The 25,682-nt window shown below is 31.6% G+C and overlaps 3 protein-coding genes across 5 annotated transcripts; 1 reads left to right on the top strand and 2 right to left on the bottom strand.

Moving 5' to 3' along the window:
* Positions 1–4,048: 4,048 nt before the first annotated feature.
* Positions 4,049–7,471, bottom strand: LOC108325514 (mitochondrial uncoupling protein 1). Of its 2 annotated transcripts, none has more exons than XM_017558596.2 (9): positions 7,296–7,471; positions 6,157–6,375; positions 5,975–6,053; positions 5,740–5,873; positions 5,541–5,639; positions 5,346–5,450; positions 4,916–4,990; positions 4,575–4,661; positions 4,049–4,309 (listed from the first exon to the last, which is right to left on the bottom strand). In XM_017558596.2, exons 1-9 carry the CDS (start codon positions 7,377–7,379, stop codon positions 4,274–4,276), a joined length of 918 nt encoding a protein of 305 aa, XP_017414085.1. In that variant the 5' UTR covers positions 7,380–7,471; the 3' UTR covers positions 4,049–4,273. The 2 variants fall into 2 exon arrangements, with proteins under 2 accessions (XP_017414085.1, XP_052730012.1); XM_052874052.1 differs by lacking the exon at positions 7,296–7,471 and adding an exon at positions 6,376–6,442 and having other exon boundaries at positions 6,157–6,283.
* A 7,114-nt stretch (positions 7,472–14,585) lies between these two features.
* On the bottom strand, positions 14,586–17,949 carry LOC108324283 (NADH dehydrogenase [ubiquinone] 1 alpha subcomplex subunit 13-A). The gene is made up of 3 exons (XM_017557193.2): positions 17,595–17,949; positions 15,050–15,121; positions 14,586–14,953 (listed from the first exon to the last, which is right to left on the bottom strand). Exons 1-3 carry the CDS (start codon positions 17,807–17,809, stop codon positions 14,809–14,811), a joined length of 432 nt encoding a protein of 143 aa, XP_017412682.1. The 5' UTR covers positions 17,810–17,949; the 3' UTR covers positions 14,586–14,808.
* A 3,168-nt stretch (positions 17,950–21,117) lies between these two features.
* LOC108326154 (chaperonin CPN60-2, mitochondrial) lies at positions 21,118–25,664 on the top strand. 2 transcript variants are annotated; one of them, XM_017559468.2, is made up of 18 exons: positions 21,119–21,335; positions 21,595–21,619; positions 21,764–21,895; positions 22,192–22,351; positions 22,468–22,643; positions 22,730–22,825; positions 23,014–23,118; positions 23,240–23,326; positions 23,409–23,498; positions 23,582–23,662; positions 23,746–23,814; positions 24,017–24,094; positions 24,212–24,307; positions 24,411–24,510; positions 24,589–24,692; positions 24,877–24,982; positions 25,060–25,138; positions 25,332–25,664. In XM_017559468.2, exons 1-18 carry the CDS (start codon positions 21,298–21,300, stop codon positions 25,435–25,437), a joined length of 1,728 nt encoding a protein of 575 aa, XP_017414957.1. In that variant the 5' UTR covers positions 21,119–21,297; the 3' UTR covers positions 25,438–25,664. The 2 variants fall into 2 exon arrangements, with proteins under 2 accessions (XP_052730591.1, XP_017414957.1); XM_052874631.1 differs by lacking the exon at positions 25,060–25,138 and having other exon boundaries at positions 21,118–21,335.
* Positions 25,665–25,682: the final 18 nt, after the last annotated feature.

The raw sequence follows: 25,682 nt of genomic DNA, 5'->3' as shown, positions 1-25,682 counted from the left end.
ACCATAAACAATGCTTCTTGTTACAAGTAATGCACCTTAGACTCAAGCATAGAAAATTAAAAAATAGGTTAGCTCTAAACTTTTTCTTATTTAAAGCATTGGGAAAAAAATAATAAAATAGGAAATGACACTGGAAACCTCATGTAGTATAGTTTAAGATCTATAATAAGCTTAGAAAATTTTGGACTAAGGAAGTAACAAGTTGTTCGTTTAGATAATTGATTTCACTTGCAACAATCTTTCTCTGAACAATTCTCTTGTTGGATCTGAACAATTCTCTTGTTGGAAATCAAACTTATGGCCATGATTTTGGTATCGATTGTTGAATTGAATGCTTACCATAGGCTAAAAGCTATAACTAATAATCAAGGTTTAATTTTTTGTACTTATGAGCATAACAACCCAACTATTATAAATCAATTGTGACTTGACTCACATGACCTCCGTCATGGAACATGACATGCAACATATTTATCCTTGAGTGGGAATTTAAAGAATGCTTTGAAGAAGTTGAATAATGAAGTGTATGGATGAATGAAAATGACAAAGCCATACATCAAATTCTTGCATATGGAACAATCCAAACTATGTCTATTTGGGTCATATTATCATATTATAAGTAAATCTTGGTAGTTTAATATGTTGATTACTATTTATCATTATATTACTATTTATTATATTATTATTATACTCCTCACTTAAGTATTATTTTAATAGGAACATAGGTCCACGATCCATGTTGATATTATAAGTCAACTAGTATGCCAAGGGAATGCTTAGTCCATAACACTCACTATCATTTATATATCATAACTCTCTTGTTGACTTTAGCGTCGAAGAGTCTTTGTAGGTGAATCTTCCCCTCTCATCAATGAGAAGACCCTCTCTAAACTAAAATATCTATCAAAACACAATTAGGATCATGTCACCTCTCCGTAAAGTCCACACTCAAGATCCAAATAAAAACACATATAATCTTGTATAAATAGAGAAGGAAGTAGTTGTGGTCTTCATAAGGAACATCAAGCTAACATGATCTAAGTTAAGATTTTCTCTATATGAAGATATTTTTATTTGAAAGAAAGTCATAATGGAATTGGTTTTTGCACGAGGATAGAAACATTATTTTTGTTGGAAGTCTCACATCGACTAGAGATAAGGCTAATTCAGAGTTTATAAGTGGGTGCAAACCTTACCCTACAAGCTGGATTTGTGGGGTTGAATTAGACTTAAAGTTCACTTCTAACAACTTTTTCCAAATCATTGCTTCATATAAAAAAAAATCTATTATATTATCAATTGAATTGAAATATAAACTATATATTTGTATATATTCTTTTAGATTTTAGAATACAAATATAAATATATTTTGGTTTTGGAGTTAATAAATATTCAAATTTTTACATTTTTTATATAATTTTAAATGAGTTATTTGAATTAAGAAATCACCAAAGTGAATCTTTTTTGTTCAGTTAATTCATAAGAAATTTAAATGTTTATTTTTATGTATATTCATGTTTGTATTCAATATTTAACTAGATTTCATATACACTGTGATGGTAAACGTATGATAATTATAAGGTTTTGCTTGTCAATAATAAATGAATTCAAAGATAACTTTGTTGTTAAACATGCTTTATTGTCAATGTTTGAACATTATAAACCCCTAACAATTAATATTATTCTGCAAAGACTTTAAATTTAAGGTGCATTAGGTGTCTTGAAATGGGTTGGACTATTATTTGAAAATATTTATTGTTTAATACTTTATTTCTCTTGTTCTAAATCCAACTTGCTTTTGTATCTAGTAATCTGAAATCAATTTCGATCCTCAATGGAACAGATTTTAATAACTGAAAAGAGAACATGAAGATAGTTCTTGGTTTTATGGATCTCAACCTTACATTAAGGATTGAGAAACTTCATTTTCTTACATACTCAAGTACCTTTGAAGAAAGGAAAGATTATGAGAAGTAAGACTGCTCAAATTACATGAGACTAATGATCATTAAGCATGACACTCTAGAGCACTTTAGGAATGTTATATCTTAAGAAATAACAAGTGTTAAAAATATCCTTGTTCAGATTTAAAAGAGTTTTGCATAAAGTGATAAGGCAGAAACAATTGCGCTTCTTTAGATCTTGATTTCCATGAAATATATGGCAAAGGAAATATGAGAAAATACATCATGAGAATGTCGAACATCGCTCCAAAACTTATGTTGCTAAAACTTGAGGTGTCAAAATACTTACTCATATACTTAGTTTTGACATTTTGGATAGTTTAAGGTATCTTATAACTGTTAGAAGGAGAAAAGGTCTCTTAATGATCTCATTTCATACTATGTAAAAGAAGAGGAAGACTAAACCAAGAAAAGAATCAAAGTGCTCACTTATCAAGTACCTCTAAAAACAAGGGCAAAGGGAAGAAAACTAAGAATCCCAAAAATGAAGTTGCTAAAGGTCCTTTACAAAAGAAAAAAAAAACAAGATAATAAATGTTTCTTTTATAATGTGAGGTTGGACTTGTAAAGAAGAATTGTACAAAATATCACGCTCGACCTGCAAAGAAATTCAAGTTTTCGTCGGTAATAAATTTGTCAGTAAAATTCATCGATAATTCAAATTTCATAATTCGTTGATAAAATCCATCTATAATTCAAATTTACTTGATGAGGCTCTACCTTTATATTTTGTCTTTTGTTGACTATATCACTTTCTGAAATTTCTACTAATGATACTAGCTTTGCTAGTGCATTTATTGATTCTGCAGTCCTAACTTTATAGAACATGTTTTCATTAAAAGTAACATTTCTACTTCTAATAATTTTCTTATTTTGGTCATCCCAAAACCTGTAGTCATACATGTTAGATCCATAACCAATGAAATAACATAGTTTTGCCTTAAGTTTTGAATTTATCTCTACTATTAGAGTCTAGTAAAATATATGAAGCAAAACCAAAGACTTTCAAGGGTGAAAGACTTACCTCATTTCAGACCACACCTCTTCAGGTGACTTATATTCCAAAGCAACTAATGGTCCTCTTTTTATAAGATAAGTTGTTGTGTTTATTGCATTTATCCAAAATATCTTGGGTAGTCCTGAATGGATTCTTATATATTTTGCTCTCTTATTTAAGGTTTTGTTCATTCTTTCTGTCACACTGTTTTGTTATGGTGTTCTTGGAACTGTGTTGATCATTCTGATCTCATTCTCTGAACAAAACTCCTTAAATTCAATATTATCATATTCTCCACCATTATCAGACTTCAAACATTTAACTTTTAAACTTGTTTGAGTCTCAACCTCCTTTTTCCACCTTTTAACCACAGAAAAGACATCAGATTTATTCTTAAGAAAGTATACTTATACCTTTTTTTAGAATCATCAATGAAGATTACATAATATTGTGAACCGCCAAGGGATTTCATAGGAGCCAGCCCCCAAACATATGTATACACGAATTCTAGTCTTTCAACTTCAAACGTCTTACTTATTTTGGAGAAGCTATTTTTTTTCTGTTTTTCAAAAATATAATGTTCACAAGACCCAATGTTAAAATGCTTCAAGTTAGATATTTTATCTTTTGAGATAATGAGTTTTATTCATTTCTCACTCTTATGCCCATGCCTTTATGCTGCAAAGAGTAACATTTTCCAACTTCTGCAACCAATATCATCTCTTCATCTACAATCAATTAAAGAGATCCTTGCAATATCTTACATTTTAACTCCTTATTTAATTTTTTCTATGAATTAATTTTTAGTATATTACTTATTAAATATATTGATATAGAATGAGTCAACGTTTCATAATATTTAAACTTGTGACTTTAATGTTGAGAATCACTTTATATACAAAGGCTAGAGAATCACTAAAAGTTGAGTTAAAATAATATAATTTGAACTCATCTTCATGGATCCTGAAGAAAATTTCTCCTCTTGCGAGAAGAAAATTGTACTGTTGATTACCGTGTTGTGTGCAGTGAAAAAAATTTGGATTTAAAATAGGGATTTTGCACTGACAAAACCTTTGTTAAGCTCCTATCTTCTCTTGATATTGAAGAAACATAACATTGCATCACTATGCCCAACTAGGAAATTTTTTATGAGAATTACATAGATATGATATAAGTACTGTCATTTCTTGATACTTCCTTTCCCCAACAAAATAAATGTTTTGGAATATTCTAATTCACAAAGTCAAGAGAAGTTTTATTCTCTTGAAAATAAAATTCTACTGAAGAAAATTCTACAGCAAACTGTTGGAGGTCAAGCTGATTCTAATCTTTTGACGTACATTTTAGCCTGCCACAGGAAACACAAAAACAAGTGAGATTGAAAACTGCCCAATTTAACATGTTAAAGCAATATGAATAGTGTGAAAATATCAGTCTGAAGAGACTCAGCCCATAATCACAATTGTCATGGTTAAGTCAATACAAAATTCTTGCAAATTTTGGGTTTTTAGATCTCTATTTCAATAGACAAGTGTGCTATAAAAATATGTAGAAGGTGATGAAAAGGAAAGGATAAATTCATGGAAAGCTATTACAAAGCATTCAACTTGCACCTGCTCTAAAGTTAAAAACATGATCACATTCCATGATCCTAGCCGTCCAAAATTTGGTATGAACCCCTTGTAAAAAGAAAAAGGTCCCTGCAAAAATTACATTCCATTACCAATTAAGTGTGACAAATGTCCAATGATGTAATGTAGCCAAAGCTAGAAATTATCAAGGGAGTTTTTTTAGCAGATCGTGCTTAGTCAACAACCATTTAAAGTTTGACAATGTAAAATTTTGTGATTTATTTTAGTAAAAAGCCAGAGCAATTATATTCATGAAGTATATTATTTAAAATCAAAGAAAACAAGCAAGAGAGAAAAATAGTGATAGTGGAAAACAATCATACGTCATTTTTTAATGTCTTGATGAAACAATCAAGGGTGCTTTTGTAACTAGAATCTCCCATCATTCTTGACTTAACCTGTCCATACAACAAAAGAATATATCACAATGAATTAGGAGAATGATAAAAATAGAGAATAATGAAAAAGCTCATTGAGCAGGCCCAATGAAGAAGTAATAAAAGAAGATGTTGTCAACAAATCTACCCGATTTGATCTAAAGATCATCTGTCACAGACAAAATCTTCTTTTTGGTTAAGAATTTAATGTATTAACAATTTCAACCCTTTTACAATTATCACTGGATTTATCAGTTTATCATAGTTGAATGAAGAAGAAAGTCTGAAACTTACGGTAAATTGTAGGATATTAGCACACTATGCACAAAATGACAAATTAACTATGTATATTCATAAGTAAACACCAAAAGATTACCACATCAACAGGGGAGCCAACACAAACTGCAAAAAACCCTGCCCCTAGACCAGCTAGAAGATGAGTTAAAACATTGTCAGTGAATCCTGGAATTTTCAAAATAGTCTGCAACAAAAGAAATAAAGTTATACAAAAGTAAAATGAAGAGATTACAAAGTTTTACTCCAAAATTAAGCTCAGTGTCTTTTGCATTACCTGTTTCACTTGATCATAGCTGGCCAATTCAGCAGCATTAATGATACCATTTCTTGTTATGTTGGGTCCAATCCCAGTCCAAAGAGCACCAACTCCTTCCTGTGTGTAGGAAGCAAGTGAACAAAACTAAGTATAACCAGAAAAAGGACTGAATACACCTTCCCATTTTCACAAACCATATCAAGTTATATGAAAATACCTGTCTCACTATTGTTGAATAAGCATTTAATGATCCAGTGTAGCGCCTGGGCACACCGGGAGGCAATTTTCCTTCAGATTGAAGTCTAACTTTCACAAGATCTGTTGGATTGGCCACAGCAATTGCCATAGCACCTTATGATAACACAAGTTCATGTGGTTCAACATTATGGTTTTGCATAATGTATTATGAATAATTCTAAAACAGTAACACAATGTCCAGGAATGGGCTTTACCAGTTGTAAATCCAGCAAGAATTTTCTTAGACAATGGAACATCTCCGACATGGTCAGGTCCAACATAGAAACTCTTCACCTGTTATAAACCCCATGACATCTATGTCATCAGATCACATAAGCAAACGGTTGAAATGAACTGAAATAAATAATCATTCTCCAATACAATGTTCCAAACTCACAGGATCATATAATGCAATTCTTAAACCTCCATTCACACATTGACGTTGTAGGCCTGGTACAATCCCCTTCCAAAGTGCTGAAAGACCTTCTTCCCTGGCAATGGTTGCAACGGTTCCAAGCATTCCCCTATATTTAGGTAAGGCCACCACATCACCAATCACAGCCTGTTTTTGAAGCTGAAGCCTAACTTTTGCAGTGTCCAGAGGAATAGTACATACCTGAATTATTGGAGCAATAATTTCAAACAACTAGTTATATTCAACACAGGGACTAAGTATTTGTAACAGCAATATGACAAGTGAACTTAAAACACATGGCAGCTTAGTAAATATATAACAAGCAGAACCAATTACCAATCTTCACATACAAAATTCACAACTAAGGAAAAGTTTAGTACAAATCTTTAACTGAAAGATATGTAATGAAATATTATTTGTTTCTTATGCAATATTTTCACTGCAGCCTGAGATATGACAGGTTAGCCATACAGGTATTATAATTTTAGAGTAAATCAATTGATACCACCCTTCTAATTCCAAGATCCACAAACCATAGAATAATCAAGATTTGAAATTGCAGTTGTAGTCATAGTGTTGTCGTGATTGCAGCCAAGTGGCCATAGTTACAATTGTAGAGAGAATTCAAAACCTTTCGTGTTGTGGCCAAAATAACAGATGCGGAAGGTTTTGAAAAACCACAGGAATATAATCATCCATATTGAATGAACCATGAAAAGCAAACAGAAAAGTGCGAAGACCTTTCATCATCATATCAGTAAAAAAAACACCTTTCTTCTATAGCCATTGTTCAATACACAGAAGCAATTGGCTAGACAGTTATACAAGCACACCGTATTTGATAATGAAACACAGTTCCATCTCCCATATTCAATTCAAAAGGGTATCAAAATAAAAAAAAAAAAAAAAAAAAAAGCTCTCAGATGCTCATCCAATGCATGATTTGTCACACTATAGCGCGATCATCCAAGACTTGTAAGAAAAGGTCCAATACGCAAAAAAGACAGGATTTTTACACATGATCACAACAAAGAGAGATTGCCCAGAAGAGAAAGTTTGATAAAGTGAATATCCAGATGAGAGTTATTGAAAAGAGAGAGATATTAGAGTCACAGATATACCTCGGCGAAACATGCAGCGAAAGCACTGCTGGCGAAAGTGCCAGCAAAGGAGATGTCGGATTGGGAACTGCCACCTCCCACCATTGCTTCGACGAGGCCTACACAACAAATGAAGAAAGAAAGAGAAGAAGAAAATGTTCAGAAGAACGACATGAAGACAGTGAAACTCAGTACTAGGCAGAGGAGTTCTTATATAGCTGTTTGTTCATTAACTGAATCTATAATAAAATCTAAACATAAAAGTTAATTTTAGAATGCAATTACACGTATTAACGTGTAATTTTTATAGAATTAATTCAAACATCCTTTGAAGATTTATTTTCCTTGTTTTAGCTATAGATAGATGGATAAGGACACAGTCATGAATTGACTGAACTGTAAATCCCTGTCTCTGCAGACAGTGATTAATTAAGGGCCATAACTAAAAGATCTCAGGAATGTTTCATTTTGACCCTTTAAACTGAGATAATCATGAATACACCTTCTCAACAAACACATTATATATTCTTCCCTTCTCATTCATGACAGGTTTTAGTTTCAACAAAAGCATGCCATTGCTAGACTTTTAAGTTTCAATCATAAAACTCAACAATATTATGCATTTATACCTACCCAATCTTACATTTGTACTATTTATCATTTTATTTATTTATTTTACATGTTTATATTTTTACTGTCTGGTAGCTAGTTTAGCAAATAAATGCATTCTTATGGTGGAATTGATAGTTTTTTGGTAAATTAATAAAGCTATACTTTTTAGATCAAATTACATCATGTCTTATACTTATTTATTTTTAAAATTCATCAACTAATCATTTTTTAAATCATGCAATATAATGCGGATTTAATATATATCATGCAATGATAAGTTATTTAAAATGTATGATTAGTTTATTTACTTAAATGTTAAACAAATTAAAATTCTCATTATATATATCATCACGTTTATGTTCATAAGATTTTGTTCAGAGATTTGAATATATAGAATTAATAAGTAACAATGATAAGAGTTTGAGTAAATATATTTAACTTTCTTTAATTAATTGTATTTTGTATATAAAATTTTAACTTATAAAATAGGAATTCCTAAAATATGCTTAAATTAGTTGATGTATATAAAAATAATATAAAATTATAAATTGAGTAATTACAATTTTAAATTATTTATCATTTATTAACTATTACTTTTATTTATTTTTTAAAAGACATATACTTTTTTTCTTTACTTGAAATAATTATTTTATTTAGAATAGTTGAACTATTAGTATTAATGAAATTTAATTTTCATTTATTTTTAAATATTTAAATTTCTTTTCGATTTAAAATATATTATAGAAAGGAAATATCATACGTAATTTTCAGCGTTAAATTATGTGTGAAATATTAGCTATTTCAATTTGTAAAGTTGAATATTTTTCAATTTGTAAAGTTGAATATTTTTCAATTTGAAGTACATAAACAATTAAAAGTAATCTATAAATATTAATAATAGAAATTACCTATTATTAATATCGCACGACTAGTTAAATTCTCTGATAGAAATTACCTATTAGTGTGTGTGGATACTAAATATTATCCTCTTCCTTTTTAAGATGTACTTTTAGAAGAAATACACAAGTGTTCGTTTTACATCAATTATACTGTTACTTCTCAAAATGTTAAAAAAAAAAATTTTTACTGTTCCTTGTATTAATTATTTATTTTTAAAAAAATTATTAATTTTCAATTTTTTATTTATCTCTCATTAATCAATAAAGATTATTGTATTATTTAGAAGGAAGACGTTAAAATGAATTACGAGTTTAAAAATCTTTCTATAATCTCTCAAATCAACATTTCCGGAAGCAAAAGTTTTAAAATTAAAAATTACAAAGAGAAGCTTATTTGGTTTAGATGAGAAAACAAAATTGTTTCAATGAAAAATAATTTTTATGGCCTTTTCATGAAACACAAAAAAAGATAGCATTTGTTATGAGAACTTCACATTCAATGGTTGGTCCAATACCTATATGATAAGAAAAAAAAAATTCTTGATTTACTTTAACCCGAACATTCAACATAAATAAAAGAAAAAAAATATTAATAGGGGTTTTTCTTTCTTGATTCTTTTAGTATTTTGGTATAATTTTATTATAAAATTATCAAAATACTAATTCACTTGTAAACAAAATTTAAACTATGACACGTCATGATTTCATAAAAAAAATTGTACCATAAACGATTTTATTTTAATTGAAATGAAGTCGCTTCATATCCAAACAATCTTTATGAAAAAGTTTAGATTATTATAACTTGAGACAATTTCAGTATATTTTATAAAAAATTAAAATCATCACATGATTTTAGTACGTTCGACTTTCAGTCCATTTCATAAAGAATTAAACTCGTCACAACATTATACTATCAACAGTACATTTTGTAAAACATAGAAATCGTTTTTGTAAGATATGTAAAAAATGAAAATATCTTCTATTTTATTTTTATATTTTGTAGTATTAAATATTTAATTACAGTGTGTACTGGTGCATAAAAAGTATTAGGAAAGTAAATAAAAATTAATTAATGTTAATTTTTATATTAATATTTGAAATTTCATAAAATAAGGCTTAAGTAGAAATGTTTGTATTATATTATCAACAAAATGAAATGATGTAGTGGTGAGTGCGTGAAACATAAGAGATTGGAAAGAATGTAGAGTTGAGAAAAAAAAATATCAAATATCATTTTTCATACTTTAAATGCAACATCAAATGATCTTATCATGAAATGGATAACTAGTTGTTTTGATGCACTTTTGTTTATGCCTAAAGATATCAATAATCTTGGTTCATCTCAATCTCTTTCAATGGAGTCTGGGCTTTGCTTAGGTTTAACAAGTGTGCTACATTATATATATGAAATAAATAATTAACTCTACAAAAGGAGTTTGATTCACCTTAAACTTTCTTGGAAAATTAAAAATTATAATTATTTTTCTTACAACAAAATTTCATTAGAAAAAACATTAATAATACTATAATTATATATATATATATATATATATATATATATATATTATACATTTTTGTAATTATATATATATTTAATAAGTTAATTTACAAAAAAATCTAACAATTTTTTAATTCTTATTAAGTAAGTTTTTCTTCTATTCCTACAACACATACATGTGAAAGAAGAAGAAAAATGAGATTTTTGCAAGCTTTAAATATTAATCTCATTGGGAACTTATGATTTGACCTACAACCTTAAAATTCAATATCTTTTTATCATACATGAGTTTATATTTCACTTTTGATGATTCAACATGAACATCAAAAGTTATATTGAAAAGTAATTAAGTAGTTGAGTATTTATCATAAAATCATTAGTACAAATATAATTTATTTCTCGAGAATATCAGTCATTTATTGATTGACATAAGAAATATATACTCATTACCTAACATTGACAATGTTGAAGGTATCCTATAATCCAAACTTAGTCTTTGAATATTCTAGTTTAGAGCATTGTTCTAATAGATATTCACCTAGATAAAAATTTCCTTAGACTTCACCATAGGTCATGTCTTTTGTACCAATACATTAGTTTCATCTCAATTTATTGAAATCAAACTTAAGACTTTTTCTTAACTAACATAATCTTAACGTCTCCAAAAATATAATAAGATGTGATGACTATCAAAATATATCATTTTCTTTATCTAATAATATTATACCATATAGACAAACACAAATAATATAAAATAATAATAAAACATATCATAAATTTCTTTTATTCAAGTTCACTAAATAGAAATTATTTACTTTTAATATATATATATATATATATATATATATATATATATATATATATATATATAGAATTATAAAATAATGATATTTTTAAAATAATACAAAATAAAATCAAATAATAATCAAGAATTTTAAATATATAAATATATATGAATTAGAATGTTATAAATAAATATAATAACTAAATATAAATTAATATAAATGACTGGTACATAATTGAATTGAAAATAAATTAAATGAAATAAATACAATGTAATTGAAAAAAAAATTATATGAAATAAATAAATTAAATTAATGATAAATTAAATTAATTAAATAAATAAATAGGATTAGTGATTACTGTCACCCTAAGCAACAACATCTAATACTTCTTAAAACTCGTTTAGTGTTGAGAGTTTACATTATAAGTATTGCATTATATATTTAAATACACTCTTAATTTAGATTGTGCTAAAATGTATAAGATTGAATTTTCTTTTTTGACTCTAAATTTTATCGTTTTGAGAAGATAAATTTCAGTGGTTAAAACTTTCTAAACTGGTCGATCTTTAAAATTTTCAAAGAAATAAAATTAAGGTAGGAGATATAACCATATTATTAATAAAAATACTATTATTAAAACTAATTCTTATTTTTTCTAACTTATTTTTTTCTTCTATCTTTGATTCAAAATATTTAGACTTAATACTAATTTCGGTTCCTAATTGTGTTCAAAGTGGTTTTCCTATTTTTCAGAAGTTTGTAATAGTCTCATATTTTATAAAAACGGTTCAAGTTGGTTATTTTTGCTTACGGCGTTAAAAATGCTAACAATGTAATTTTCACCCTAGCCAATAGAGAAAGACCACAAGTTGTCACATCACCACAAGCTGTCACATCACCACATTTTTCCACGTCATCGCCTTCTTCCACCAAAAACCCTAATTCTCATTGTCTTCCCCTTCCACCGTCACCTACCATATTCGTCGGCCACCACCTTTACCACCGTCAGCCTTGCACCACCAATGTTCAACCTCGCACCAATAACCTCGTGCCATCACATCCATGGTAGGGACTCAACTTCTCCACCCATTAGTCGTCAGTCTTTGTCCACTTTCAAACCACCACGAATCTCGCCATCATCATTTCCTTCATCGCAAGCTCTACCGTGAAACACCATGGCCATGACTTGCAAACCAAAAAAACAGCGCCACCTAAAACACCACATCAAATCCTAAAATCACAAAGAAACAAAAATCTGCAATTCGTTCAGAACCCTAATCGCTAAGAATCCCTAAAATCGCGAGTTTATCTTCTCCTTCGCGAAGAACCCCTTCATCCAAGTCAGAAATCCCTTCTTGCGCTCATTCGTCAAATCAAACCTCCACATCAAATCCCTAAAACCACAAAGAAACAAAAATATTCCAATTTATTCAAAACCTTAATCACCCTTAATCACTAAGAACCCCTAAAATCGTGAGACCAAAATCGGGAGTTCATCTTCTCCTTCGTGAAGAACCCCTAAAACCTAACATTGTCACATAATTCACCTCATTCACTTTTGACTAGGGTAGACATATACCACCATAAGCAAAAATGATCGACTTGAACCATTTTTAAAAAATATAAAACCACTATGAACTTCTAAAAAATAGGAGGAGCACTTTAAAGACACGTAACAAAACTAGAGATCAAAATTAGTATTAAGCCAAATATTTAATTTGTTAGTTTTATTCCTCCTAATGATGGTCATTAAAATTATATTTATTCAAGGTTTTATTCTTTTCAATAACATCAAACATTTTTAATGAAAAAAATGTGATACAAATCGAGTTACTTCTCATATTCATTCATTTTTAAAAGCAAGATCCAATAACACCAATCACCATTGTTTTTCACTTAAATATAAGATTTCACTTAAATTTATGTTTTGTAAACTATAAAATTAAGAAAGAACATTAACTTCTAATTTCTTATTTTAATTTTCACTTTAGACTAAGTTTAAGTTAAAATAATTAACCAAGCGCTGCTTAAATACAAACATACTTTCAATCGAAAGTGATGGGAAAACGTAGCTACAATCAAAATACCAGAAATGTTATATGTAAATCTCCTATTAATGTGAGAATTACAAGAAGTAAACCAGTACGTATACTCCTAACACCAATAACTAATACTCAAATTAGTTAAAATACAGAAAAAAACTAATATCATAGAAAACAAACTAAAATTGTAAAATAAAAATTTCTAAATTTGAGCAAACTTCTATATTTTAAACAAAAATAAAAACATAATATAAAGTTGGTTTGAATTTAAAATTTATTTTAGATGTAATCACTAAAGCTTTATTGAGTAATTCTCTTCTTATCGTTTTCAAATGAATTCAAATATATAGAATTATCTACAATTAGAAATTATAAAATCAGCACACACACACAAAAAAAACACAGAATTTTTTAAGACATTATCCAATTTTACGCAATATATATTTAGTTTTTTTTGCCTATTAAACGTAATCTTTTTCATTGATATTGTTTTCATATAAAAAGACACTATGGAATATTTATGGTATATAAATTTTCTTTTCTATTTTAACTTTAATAATATTTTAAAATTACAAGAGAAAAATTTATAATAAACATCAACGATGTAAAAAATAAAGAAATTGAAACATAATAAAGAAAACAAAAGATAAAAACAAGTAACAACTCCAAATCTCTTCGTAATTAAAAAAAAACTAATAAAAGTGATTTAACTGAGAAAAATAATTGCAAATGACAAATAGCAAAAGAACGCTTTCATAGTTGATTGCTATAGGTAAAAATAAGTTACATGGGTGATATTCATCATTCAAACGCCATCTGATTTCATGGTCGACTTGATTCTAAATCATGTGATTTGTACTTTTGCACGAGTCTGGGTATAAAATTTAAAAATATTCTTTTAAAATCCCAAAAGACTAAAAATCTATGAAGCTTGTTCATTTAAATTTAATTTATGTGTAGGGAATACCTATGATGCAAGTAAATCCAACGGAATCAAATGTGTTGTTTTCTACATCCCTAATTTTTGCCTCACCCTTTTCACCCTTTCTTTTTGAAAACTTGCCAATATCAGAGATGGTATGATTCAAGGCTCTCACTTGGTTTCTGATTCCTCAAAACAATCAGCCTCAAACTTCTAATCACACATATTTGAGTGTCCAGAGTCAGGCACCAGTTCTTTATAGAAGTGTTGCCATTCCGTGCTCACTTAATCACTACTAAGGAAATATGAAACAACGAACATAAAGATTTTCCAAATAGTTAATGACCAAGAGGGTGGAGAAATGGTGGAATTAACCCTTCTTTCCTCCAATTAAGTTTGCGTTTTATTGTTCTAGAAATCAGGCTAAGATGGAGTATTCTCTAGTCCCCTACATCATCGTCAAAGCTATTTAAAAACTGTTAAAAATTTCACCATTTCTCTCTTTTTGGGTTTGAGACTTGTTCTTTCCCCAAGTTACGAAAAAAGCGCACAATTTGTAATGCCAAGAATGTGCATTTATATACTGACATACATCGGAGATAAGTGTTATTGCCAACATGAAGGACAAATACAAAATGCATTCTTGTTTTAAAATTTCGCAAAAAAGTCACAAATATTCCAGATACAAATTTATTTTAGAGACTGGACAAAAGTACCAGAATGTAACGAACATGCAAGAAGCAGCACAAATTCGGATGGAGATGGCTGAAAAAGCATCACCAGATATCAGGACGCAACTCACCGCTGGCTGGGGGCACCCATCTCCCAGAATTGTACACACTTTCACCAACCTTCCAACCAGGCACATCCTTCATCACTTCTGCCTCATACGCGAGGTATTTATGCCACTCTCTAACAAATCTAGGAAGAAAACAAAAAAATAATGGAGATGCAAAATGCTTAGCACAATAGTAGCTCTATCTGTTGATACAAAATAGGTGAAAGCGTCTCAAATACCTCTCATCCTCTTCAGCCTGTAGCACAGGCAGTATGGATCGGCGGGCAGCATATTTTTCTTCCTTCAGTGCCCTATAGGAAGTGAAGCATTATACATCAGTTTAAGTTTTTGACTAGGAACTGAAAGCAAACCTACGTGGTCTGATTCTTCCATGAACGGCTATATCTATTTTTCAGTATCACATCCCACCAATCCCCAAAACCAATAATAGACGAAGAATAAAATACAGTAAAATCAGAGACTCGTGGTGAGAAAGAAATATCCAATAATATGCACTAATATACATTTATTTTTATGGACAAAATCTACGAGTAGTACAGTAGGTGCTTTTGATACTTTTTTCAAATCAAAATTGGAGGTCACCTCACCTCTCGTTACCTAACAGAAACTTAAATTTTTTAAGAAAAATAACACCGAGAGTTTTGTCTTCTGTCCATATCCTTTTCCCACAAAGACCAAAGAGAAACAATTTTCCAATAAAAAATTAACTTACACAGGAAAATACAAGCTGCTTTGTTTCTACTTTGCTGAGAAATTTAGAATCGACCCAATCCAGTTTCTTAAAACAAATTAATAAGAGTGTAAAATATTTTTTTTCTGGTCAACTGGAACAACCCTTCAAAGGAAGGGAAAAACATTTTCAACTGTCCCGTATTCTATGCTCTCACCTGAAAGTATTTCTTAGGAAAGTATTTCATGTATTGATTTAATTCAAGAAGCTCATCTCTACCGAAAACATTTTACATGGTCAAATTTTCGGTAAAATTGGATCCTCAAGTATTTCGTACTAACTAGATTGAATAAATCCTTTTTCGAATACATGGCTTGCATATAAGCTATAATCAAGCCAGGTTGTTAAGAAAATAGAAGTTGGAAATCAATGAAACAACCAAATCACAGAGGAAGCAAAGAAACCAAAAATGTTTGGTTTGGATCATTAGTTAACAGAATATTCATTCAAATATGCTAAAGAAATGCACAATCCAAGGTAGCCAGTTTGAGAACAAGGAAAGATGCAGATTCCAGCAGTAACAATTAACAACTTATCACCATAATTGAACATATAAATCACTGCACGAAAAATCTATCCCTCTTTATGATTCATAAATTAACAATTGCTCTCAAAGTCCTGAGGCCTATCATTCCGCCTCCGCGTTTGGAATAATGTGGATTTTACTCTCAAAGTCACAGTTCCTCTTGGTCATGTATTACATCTTGTAGATGGGAAAAGAAAAACAACTATTGACTATATCTATAAAGCAATGGAGAAGACCTAAGAAGTCTTTCAATAAGAACGAAAGTAAATACGATGATGTTACCAATGGCTTGTATCTAGAGTTCTTTCATTCCAACCTCAAATTAGAATATGATTTGGAGGTTACCAATGGGTCGTATGATTACATCAAGAGGTTGGCGTCAAGTAAAGTTGTGCAACATTTTACTAAGGTTTCCCTTTATAAAAGTGGAAGTGAACCATTTGGTTGACTTTGCCAGAGAATCAAGGAAGACCACTGCTTATGGCAAAAACACTTTCATAGAAGTTATTCCAGGTGTTCTAAATTGCTTTACGAAAAGCACTAAAACTATGAACACCTATTGATTTAAAAAATTAGGTCAAGTAGTAACCCAAGCCGTCTTGCTGTAAAAATGGTTTAACAGCCACAAGTAATTGAAATAAATAAATAATATAATGAAATCAGCGATAACAACTACAACACTAACTGTTGAATACAAAATGGAATCAGTACTCCTACAGAATGAACAAACGTCAATTGCAAGGATGATCCTCAACAACGGGACAATTAGTTAACATAATTTCACTCAAATTCAATTACAGTAAACAAATCTAAATTCCTAGCAAAGAAGCAGATTCCTACAGTAATAATCCAACGCCACAATTAAATCTACAAGTCAAATGATTCATAATAGTCTCGAATAACAGATCACGAGCTCATATGCTCAATTAAATCCCAGAATTTGTCGACAACACTTCAAATTGTAAGATTTAAAAATATAAATTTCTGTATTAATAGATGCTGTTAAAGAATCATGGACAAATAAAAAAGATAGAACAATAGCCAACGATAACTGAATATTATAATTGAGAATATGTAATTGGCAATAGGATGCACAATTATAAAGTGACACAAAAACACTAAAAAGGTTTTGTTTGGACTAGTTTATCCATTAACATCAGTAGAAGGAGAAACTAAACAAGTTTCTCTCATAAGCTAAACCTTGATCATGATACGGAAACATTCTAAAGAAGCAAAATGATTATGGCATCTGTTCAAATAAGCTTCTCTATAAACACCAACAGGAGAAGGAATAACAAAAGTAACGACACATGAAATTAAAGAAATAATATTACGAAAACAGAAAGAGGAAACCTAAGATGATTCCTGGATTACATTATAAAACAGGTGAATACAATGGAATTCACTCCTCATACAGAATGTAAAAACTTCAATTGCTAGAAAGATTTCGAACATAGAGAATTAAATCAAAAAGAAGAAAAACCGATGGAAAAGAGAAGAGAAGAACCTTCTGATCTTGTTGCCCTGGCCGACCTGGTACATGCCCCAAGAGAATGTTCCGAATGTAGCGAGGAATATGGCGATAGCGCTTGGGCCCTTGTTAGGGATGCGGCGAGCGAACCGGACCGGTGCGAACCCGCCCGGCGGTGGACCGTCCTGGAGAACCGGCATGTCCTTCACGCTCGCCATGCCTGGCTTGTTCCTTATATAGGCCTCCGTCATCTTTTTCCGATCTCCTCTCTTCCGACACTCGTTGTGTGGAATACAGAAACAGTAATAACAATCAAGCACGCGAATCTCTTCTCTCTGTTTCAGTGTGTAAAGGGGAACCGAAAGAGATTCGGGTTTTACATTCGAGTCGGAACCTGAAGTGGATAGTCCTACAAAGCAATCCGTTTTATTGGACCTTATCCCAGCCCACAACGTACAATAGGTCCAAGCTTCTATCTGCACTTCCATAATTTCAATCTGCACTCTTATATACTTCAAAATTCTAATTTTATTTTCTAATTTTTCATTTTAAATCTTGTTGCTTTATGAGTCTTGAGGAATTTTTTTATTGCAGATACTCTGTATTTTTTAAAATTTATTAAAAATAAATATTTGGAAAAAGTATTTTTGTAACCATTTTCCCATCTGATCGATAAAAAATCAATTTTATGTTAAAATTGAAAATCAAATCCTTCCTGTATAATTACTATTTCACTTCAACTTACATGTCACTGTTCAAACACTTTTTTTAATAATAAGGAAGAAAATTTAAAACTTACATACAAACACAACTTCAAAAATTATAAAAAAAATAAACAAAATAAAGTCATGCTTTAAAGCTTGACTTGCTTATGGGTATCTTTTTTAAATTCTGTCTATTTTGATGATTATATCTCTGTTGGAAATAAGAGAATAAGTGGGTGGGTGTGTGTTTGATTGAGGAAATTGATATATATATATATATATATAAGAACTTCTTTTCCATTTTGTTTTTTTTCTCTAATCTACTAATTATATTTGTTATCTTGACATCCATATGCGTGACACGTCTTTAGATTATGTTCTAATTTAATTTGATTCAAAACTTTTTGCTGAAATTCATCATATTGGATAATATATTGGTTAAAAAAGTCTTATTTTATTATTTTAGTGTTACCTTTCGTATCTTTTATTTATATTATAAGTTAGATTATTATAATTTCAACCTCAAAAATAATGTTTTTTTTTTATGTGTATAGTATAGATGGACTAATCATTAGATGATATAATAAACGAGTGATCAGATATATGGTACTAATTTTTATCGAAATTGTTTTACTATATGTGGTGTTTAAGTGTAGTTTAATAATCAGGTTTGGATACATTAGAATACAAACAAAGTCTCACATAAAATAAAATAAGAGATGAATATGAATTTATATATACATAAGATATTTCTTTTAGTAAGATGTCTTTTAAAATGATATTAAATATAAATCTATAATAACATAACCCAGCATAAACAATATCTTATCAATGTAGAAATATTATGTATTTGTTGTTTCTCCTTATAATTACTATAAGGGTTTAATGTCTCGGTAGGTCCCTATTTTCGGCGTGAATTTTAAATAGGTCCCTTTTCTTTTCGGCGTCTCAATTGGGTTCTTTTTTGTGTAAAATTGGAGCAATTAGGGGTCTGCCGTCAAATTACACAAACGGCCGTTTAAGTTTGCCTACGTGTTATTAAAAATGATTTTGAATTAATTTTTGTATTAAAAAATGGATTTGTTCTTCAAGGGCAAAAAAGGCAAACTGGGGCAAACCCTTTTCTTCTTTTCTTCTTCGATTGGAAGCGCGGTTCTTCTTTTCTTCTTCGATTGGCTTCTGCTCCAGATTCATACTTTCCCCACCTGCATCATCTACAGTTTCTTCCATTCCCTCACACAGTTCAATGCTGGACTGAGAAATAAAATTACCACTGCTTTCTTCAGCCATCATTAACAAAATCGAGCCCAAGCCAAATCAGGATTTCGAACCTCTAAAGGAGTCACGCGTCAGTGACGGTGGTTGGAAATTTGAAAAACAACAGAAAGAAGAACAACAGTGTCTTCATCCTCTTCAACCATCCTCCACCCTTCCAACCTTCATTTGTCTGAGTTCCTTGCAACCTTCATTTGTCTGATTTCCCAATCTTAAACCAACATCCTCCGCCATGACACGCACTACCTCCCCCTGATTTCCACTCCCTCATCCACGCACTCCACGTCTCCTTCCGAACCCCATTCCCCCAATTCAAACACAACACCATCTTCAACCTGCAATCAACCAAACTCAGAAACAGAAATCAAAACAAAACCCATACTTCACTCTTCATTCATTCTCGCCCAATCTAGGAAGCATGCAGCCATCTTCCGACTCGGTGGTGGCGATGGTGCGTGCGCGCAGGGGAGGCAAACCTCCCTAGGTCACCTTCTTCGAAGAAGCGGAGAAGCAAGAGGGAGGGCAAAGGCGTTGCGGCCAACGGTGGTTCCGGTGGCTCGGGTTGTCGCTGGCGAGGCCAAGGTGTGGTCTTGGCGGAGGTGGCGGTGGCCGGTTCCAGCCGAGGTGGCGGCGGCGTGCCTCCCAGCCCTAGGTTTTCCTGGTCAGAGAGAAAGAGACCTGGGTCCGCGCTTCCAATCGAAGAAGAAAAGAAGAAAAGGGTTTGCCCCAGTTTGCCTTTTTTGCCCTTGAAGAACAAATCCATTTTTTAATACAAAAATTAATTCAAAATTGTTTTTAATAACACGTAGGCAAACTTAAACGACCGTTTGTGTAATTTGACGGCAGACCCCTAATTGCTCCAATTTTACACAAAAAAGAACCCAATTGAGACGCCGAAAAGAAAAGGGACCTATTTGAAATTCACGCCGAAAATAGGGACCTACCGAGACATTAAACCTTACTATAAGAGATTTTCACCTTCAAACCTAGAGACCTAAAATAATACATCATAAATAACTGAATAACTTACAAACCACAACAACATCTATTAAAGAATAAAGTATTTTGCAAGAATTTTGTAACCATATCAAATAATAATGAGACAACTAAAGAAACTAAATTTATATTTCATATTTTATTTATAATTTAATTTATTTCTCACTTCAATATGTTATGTATTAAAACAAAAGAGAAATATTTCTTTTATTAAAAAAACATGTGCGATCATTATATTTCGGTCTCTTCTATATCTTATTCAATTTCTTTTAATGTAAATGAGTTTTACAACAATTTCATTTTTCATATTTATTCCCAAGTTGGTATTGAATTATACGATCATATATATCTTTTTTCATCAATATGATTATTTAAAGAGAAAAGTTGAAAAATCATTTATCATATTAAATATTTTCAAAATCAACATTTTAAATATTATTATAATTTTTATTAATATACTTTGAAATTAATATGAAAAATAATTAACATGTGTTTTGTGGATGCAAACATACAAACTCTAGTTTTTATTTATTTATTTTTTAATATTTCAATTTAATTATTCAAAATAAAAATTTCATGAACTGAACGTGTAGTGTGGGGGTTGATGGCTTAAACCCTAGTAGACGAAGCCGCTTCTTCCAGACCCTTCTCTTTCTTTTCATAAACCCCACGCACACTCTCTCCATTTAAAACTTTGCCTTTGCACTAGCTGCTCCATTCCTGCATTTTCTTTACTTTCTATCTTCATTTTTCATATTCGCATCATGTATCGCTTTGCTTCTAGCCTCGCCTCCAAAGCAAGGTCACCCTCCCATCCACTATTGCTTTTGTTTGTTCTTTTTTATTCCTGTGTTGTGTGGAAGTCAAATTGTTCCTTTGGGTAATAGAAATTTTTGCAAAATGGATCAAAATTTGATTTTTTTTTTTAATTATTATCTCATTGGGTATTATGTGTTTGCTTCTTACATGTTGGGTGCTACTTTGTGGGTTGGAGGCTAGCACCTGATTGGGATTGATGGGGATTTTGTTTTGACTTTGAATTGCTGTTTCTTTGATTGCAGGATTGCTAGGAGTGGCAGCAAACAGGTGGAACTCTAATGATTTAATGACACTCTTTTTAGTATTGTAACGTTCGCATTTGAGAATGAGATTTTATTTTTGGAGATTTGTGTGGGTCAATCCTTAGTCTTTGTTCCTTTTTTGTCTGTTTTCTTTTGCTGCATGATTTAGCTTGGGAGTACGTTGAGCTGGAGCCGAAATTATGCGGCTAAGGACATTAAATTTGGTGTGGAGGCTCGGGCTCTGATGCTTAAGGGTGTCGAAGAGCTTGCAGATGCTGTCAAAGTAACCATGGGTCCCAAGGTAACCAAGTGGATTGTTTGTTTGCTTCTTGAGTTTGTTGTTTTCTTACATTCATTGTTGATGTTAACATGGGGAGAGTTATTGTTTGTGAAGGAGGTAGAGTAAGGGGTAAGTGTAGAAGGAATGTCACTTCTGTATGATTGTGGCTGCAATCTCATTTGTTTATGAAGTCAACTTATTTCTTTCGAGGGACAAAACCACTATTTGACAAAAGAATGAACGATATTAATGCTAGTCTGTTTTGAGGTATTGCTATTGTTCAATAGTTGATTAATGTTGAGTTTATTCTCTTTAAGGGGCGTAATGTGGTTATTGAGCAAAGTTTTGGTGGCCCTAAAGTAACTAAAGATGGAGTAACTGTTGCAAAGAGCATTGAATTCAAGGATAAAGTTAAGAATGTTGGCGCCAGTCTCGTAAAGCAGGTTGCTAATGCTACTAATGATGTGGCTGGTGATGGTAAGCTGATATATCTAGCATGTTATCATCATATTGGGACATGGTAGATGCTAGAAGGCTGTACACTGATATTTACCATGACTGAATAATGAGGGAGGATTTTAATTGTTTTGAAGGAACCACATGTGCCACGGTCCTTACAAGAGCCATATTTACTGAAGGCTGCAAATCAGTTGCAGCTGGAATGAATGCAATGGACCTGAGGCGTGGTATAAGTATGGCTGTTGACACTGTTGTAACAAACTTGAAAAGCAGAGCTCGGATGATTAGCACATCTGAAGAAATAGCACAGGTTTGTGGAACCACTTTGTTAGAATCTTTCATTGCGCATTGCAGGAGATACTAACATGGACTTAAGTTTTGAATTGGAATTGACAGGTTGGGACAATATCTGCTAATGGAGAGCGAGAAATTGGTGAGCTGATTGCCAAAGCTATGGAGAAAGTTGGCAAAGAGGGAGTCATCACAATTTCAGTAAGTTTTGATCTGATCATGCTATTTATTGGTGTTTTATATGTCCGTTTTACTTGTGGAAAGATTTTTATTTTTATTTTTGCTGTTTTACTTTTCTCTGTGGAAATAAGCATGAGGGTTGTTTAGTTTTGAATTTGTACTCCTTTTATATTTCTAGCTGACAAGCCTTGATCATGGAACTATTTCAGGATGGCAAAACTTTATATAATGAGTTGGAGGTTGTTGAAGGAATGAAGCTTGACAGGGGCTACATATCTCCTTATTTTATAACAAATGATAAGAACCAGAAATGTGTATGTTCTTTCTTATCTATGTACTTCACAGCATTAGACTATTTATAGCAGTCTTTGAAATCCCTTGCTCATGAATCTTTGTTTGTTTTATATACTTACCATGCATGTCTTGTGCCTACAGGAACTTGAGGATCCTCTCATTCTAATCCATGAGAAGAAAATCTCAAGTATAAATGCTGTAGTTAAAGTTTTAGAGTTAGCTTTGAAGGTGAGAAGTATCATTCACTTTCTTTTGCATCTGATTTTTAAAATATTGATATTGGCTGACTGACACCTACTCCCATTTCTAGAGACAAAGACCATTGTTAATTGTTGCTGAAGATGTTGAAAGTGATGCACTTGCAACACTTATTCTAAATAAGCTTCGTGCTGGAATTAAGGTTTGTATTGCCTGCTTGGCTTCAGGTTCCTAAAATTTGGATTGTTAGTTTTGTGTAGTTGATATATGAAGCTTTGCTTGTAGGTATGCGCTATTAAAGCCCCTGGTTTTGGTGAAAATAGGAAGTCCGCTCTTCAAGATCTTGCAGTTCTAACAGGAGGAGCAGTAAGTTTACTGTTTTGAGGTTACTGCTGCATTAAATCTTATTTTGTTTACTTATTAATGATACCTTTTCTGTATCCCAATAGCTTATCACTGAAGAGCTTGGCTTGAAGCTTGAAAAAGTGGACTTGGATATGCTTGGCACTTGCAAAAAAGTAAGAATTTAGCTTTATTTGTAAAACATTTGAATGTGTAGAACTTTTGATGTTGTTTACTGGTTCTGATTGAGGATGTTGAATTTCCTGTAGCAACTCTCTTGTTTGATATTGGTGTATAGTTTTGTTGTGTTCTCTGTTCTTATGATGGAAGTACATAGGGGTTAGTATGGGCAGCTCACTTAGGTTCTCATTGTTGCAGATAACAATTTCTAAGGATGACACTGTCATTCTTGATGGAGCTGGTGACAAGAAATCAATTGAGGAAAGATGCGACCAGGTTTGACTGAGTTGATCAATAGATTTGGTTTTCCCATTATACATGTATTCTATGTCCAGTCGACATGTCAGGTTTAATGGCACATCTGACTTGTTTGTTATGACTTTTTATAAACAGATTAGGTCAGCAATTGAAAATAGCACCTCAGATTATGACAAGGAAAAGTTACAGGAAAGATTGGCCAAGCTTTCTGGTGGTGTTGCAGTGCTCAAGGTATACCTACTTATGTCATCTTGTATAATGGTTTGTCTGGGGTGAAAATCCCACTGAGGTTCTACGATGACAAAAGTAACATTTGAAAAATACCTTTCTACAGATTGGAGGAGCCAGCGAAGCCGAAGTTGGTGAAAAGAAGGATAGGGTGACAGATGCCTTGAATGCAACTAAGGCTGCTGTTGAAGAGGGCATAGTACCTGGTAAAATATCAGTGCATACAGTTTATCAGTTTTACAATCACGAATCAAATCTGACCTCATTTTGTTCTGGTATTTTAGGTGGTGGTGTTGCTCTTCTATATGCATCAAAAGAGTTGGATAAACTTCAAACTGCTAACTTTGATCAGAAGATTGGTGTCCAGATTATCCAAAACGCTTTAAAGGTCTGTTTTCTGAATTGCTCTTCTGCTCCTCCATATTACATTTTTTATTCTGACACTTGTGCAAGCAAAACTTGCTCAATGGTTTTTGTTTTTCTCATCCTAGTGTTCATTATACTAAATGATTGATATTCCTAAGATCTATATTGCTTATAACTGAAGTTGCTTGACCCCAAATATAATGCAGACACCTGTGCTCACAATTGCATCAAATGCGGGAGTTGAGGGTGCGGTTGTTGTTGGCAAACTATTGGAACAAGACGATCATGATCTAGGATATGATGCTGCCAAGGGTTAGTGTTCATTCCTCGTCAGAAGAGAAACTGATTTTGCTGTTGTATTTTTATTTGTTTTTCTTTTGCGTAATTAGGTGAGTATGTGGATATGGTTAAATCCGGAATCATTGACCCATTGAAGGTGATTAGGACAGCCTTGGTTGATGCAGCAAGGTAGGATATTCCGAAACTTTTATGTAGATATTGATGCATTTAACTATTTGTTTGTGATGTACACCGTTATATCCGGGCCTTCTAACTCTGGGTTTTTAATAATGGTGTCATGTGATCTATATAGCCTCACCAGCTGTACCTTTTTTTTTGTTATTATGTAGATTGCATAATGCTTATGACCCTTTTTCTGCAGTGTATCATCTTTGATGACAACAACTGAAGCTGTCGTGTCTGAACTTCCTAAGGATGATAAAGATACTCCTGCTATGGCAGGTGGAATGGGTGGCATGGATTATTAACCGGCTTCGATTGATTTGATTGCACCTCAAGACAAGAATTGGTGCTGAACCCACACTTACAACCTTTTTTAGTTGAATTATTTGTGAAGGCATCACTGTAATCATAGTGAGAGAACGAGATGTAGGTAAGAAAAGTTAACTACAATAATTCAAATTATAAGACATTTGGAACAATTTTTACCCCCTAAATCAAGGTATTGTTCCGGGAACATTGTCCGTTTTAGGCATTCTTAATCATCCAATCA

This window comes from Vigna angularis, chromosome 3 (genome assembly GCF_016808095.1).
Source record: "Vigna angularis cultivar LongXiaoDou No.4 chromosome 3, ASM1680809v1, whole genome shotgun sequence".
Classification (NCBI taxonomy): Eukaryota; Viridiplantae; Streptophyta; class Magnoliopsida; order Fabales; family Fabaceae; genus Vigna; species Vigna angularis.
This window is presented reverse-complemented; position numbering and strand designations above follow the sequence as displayed.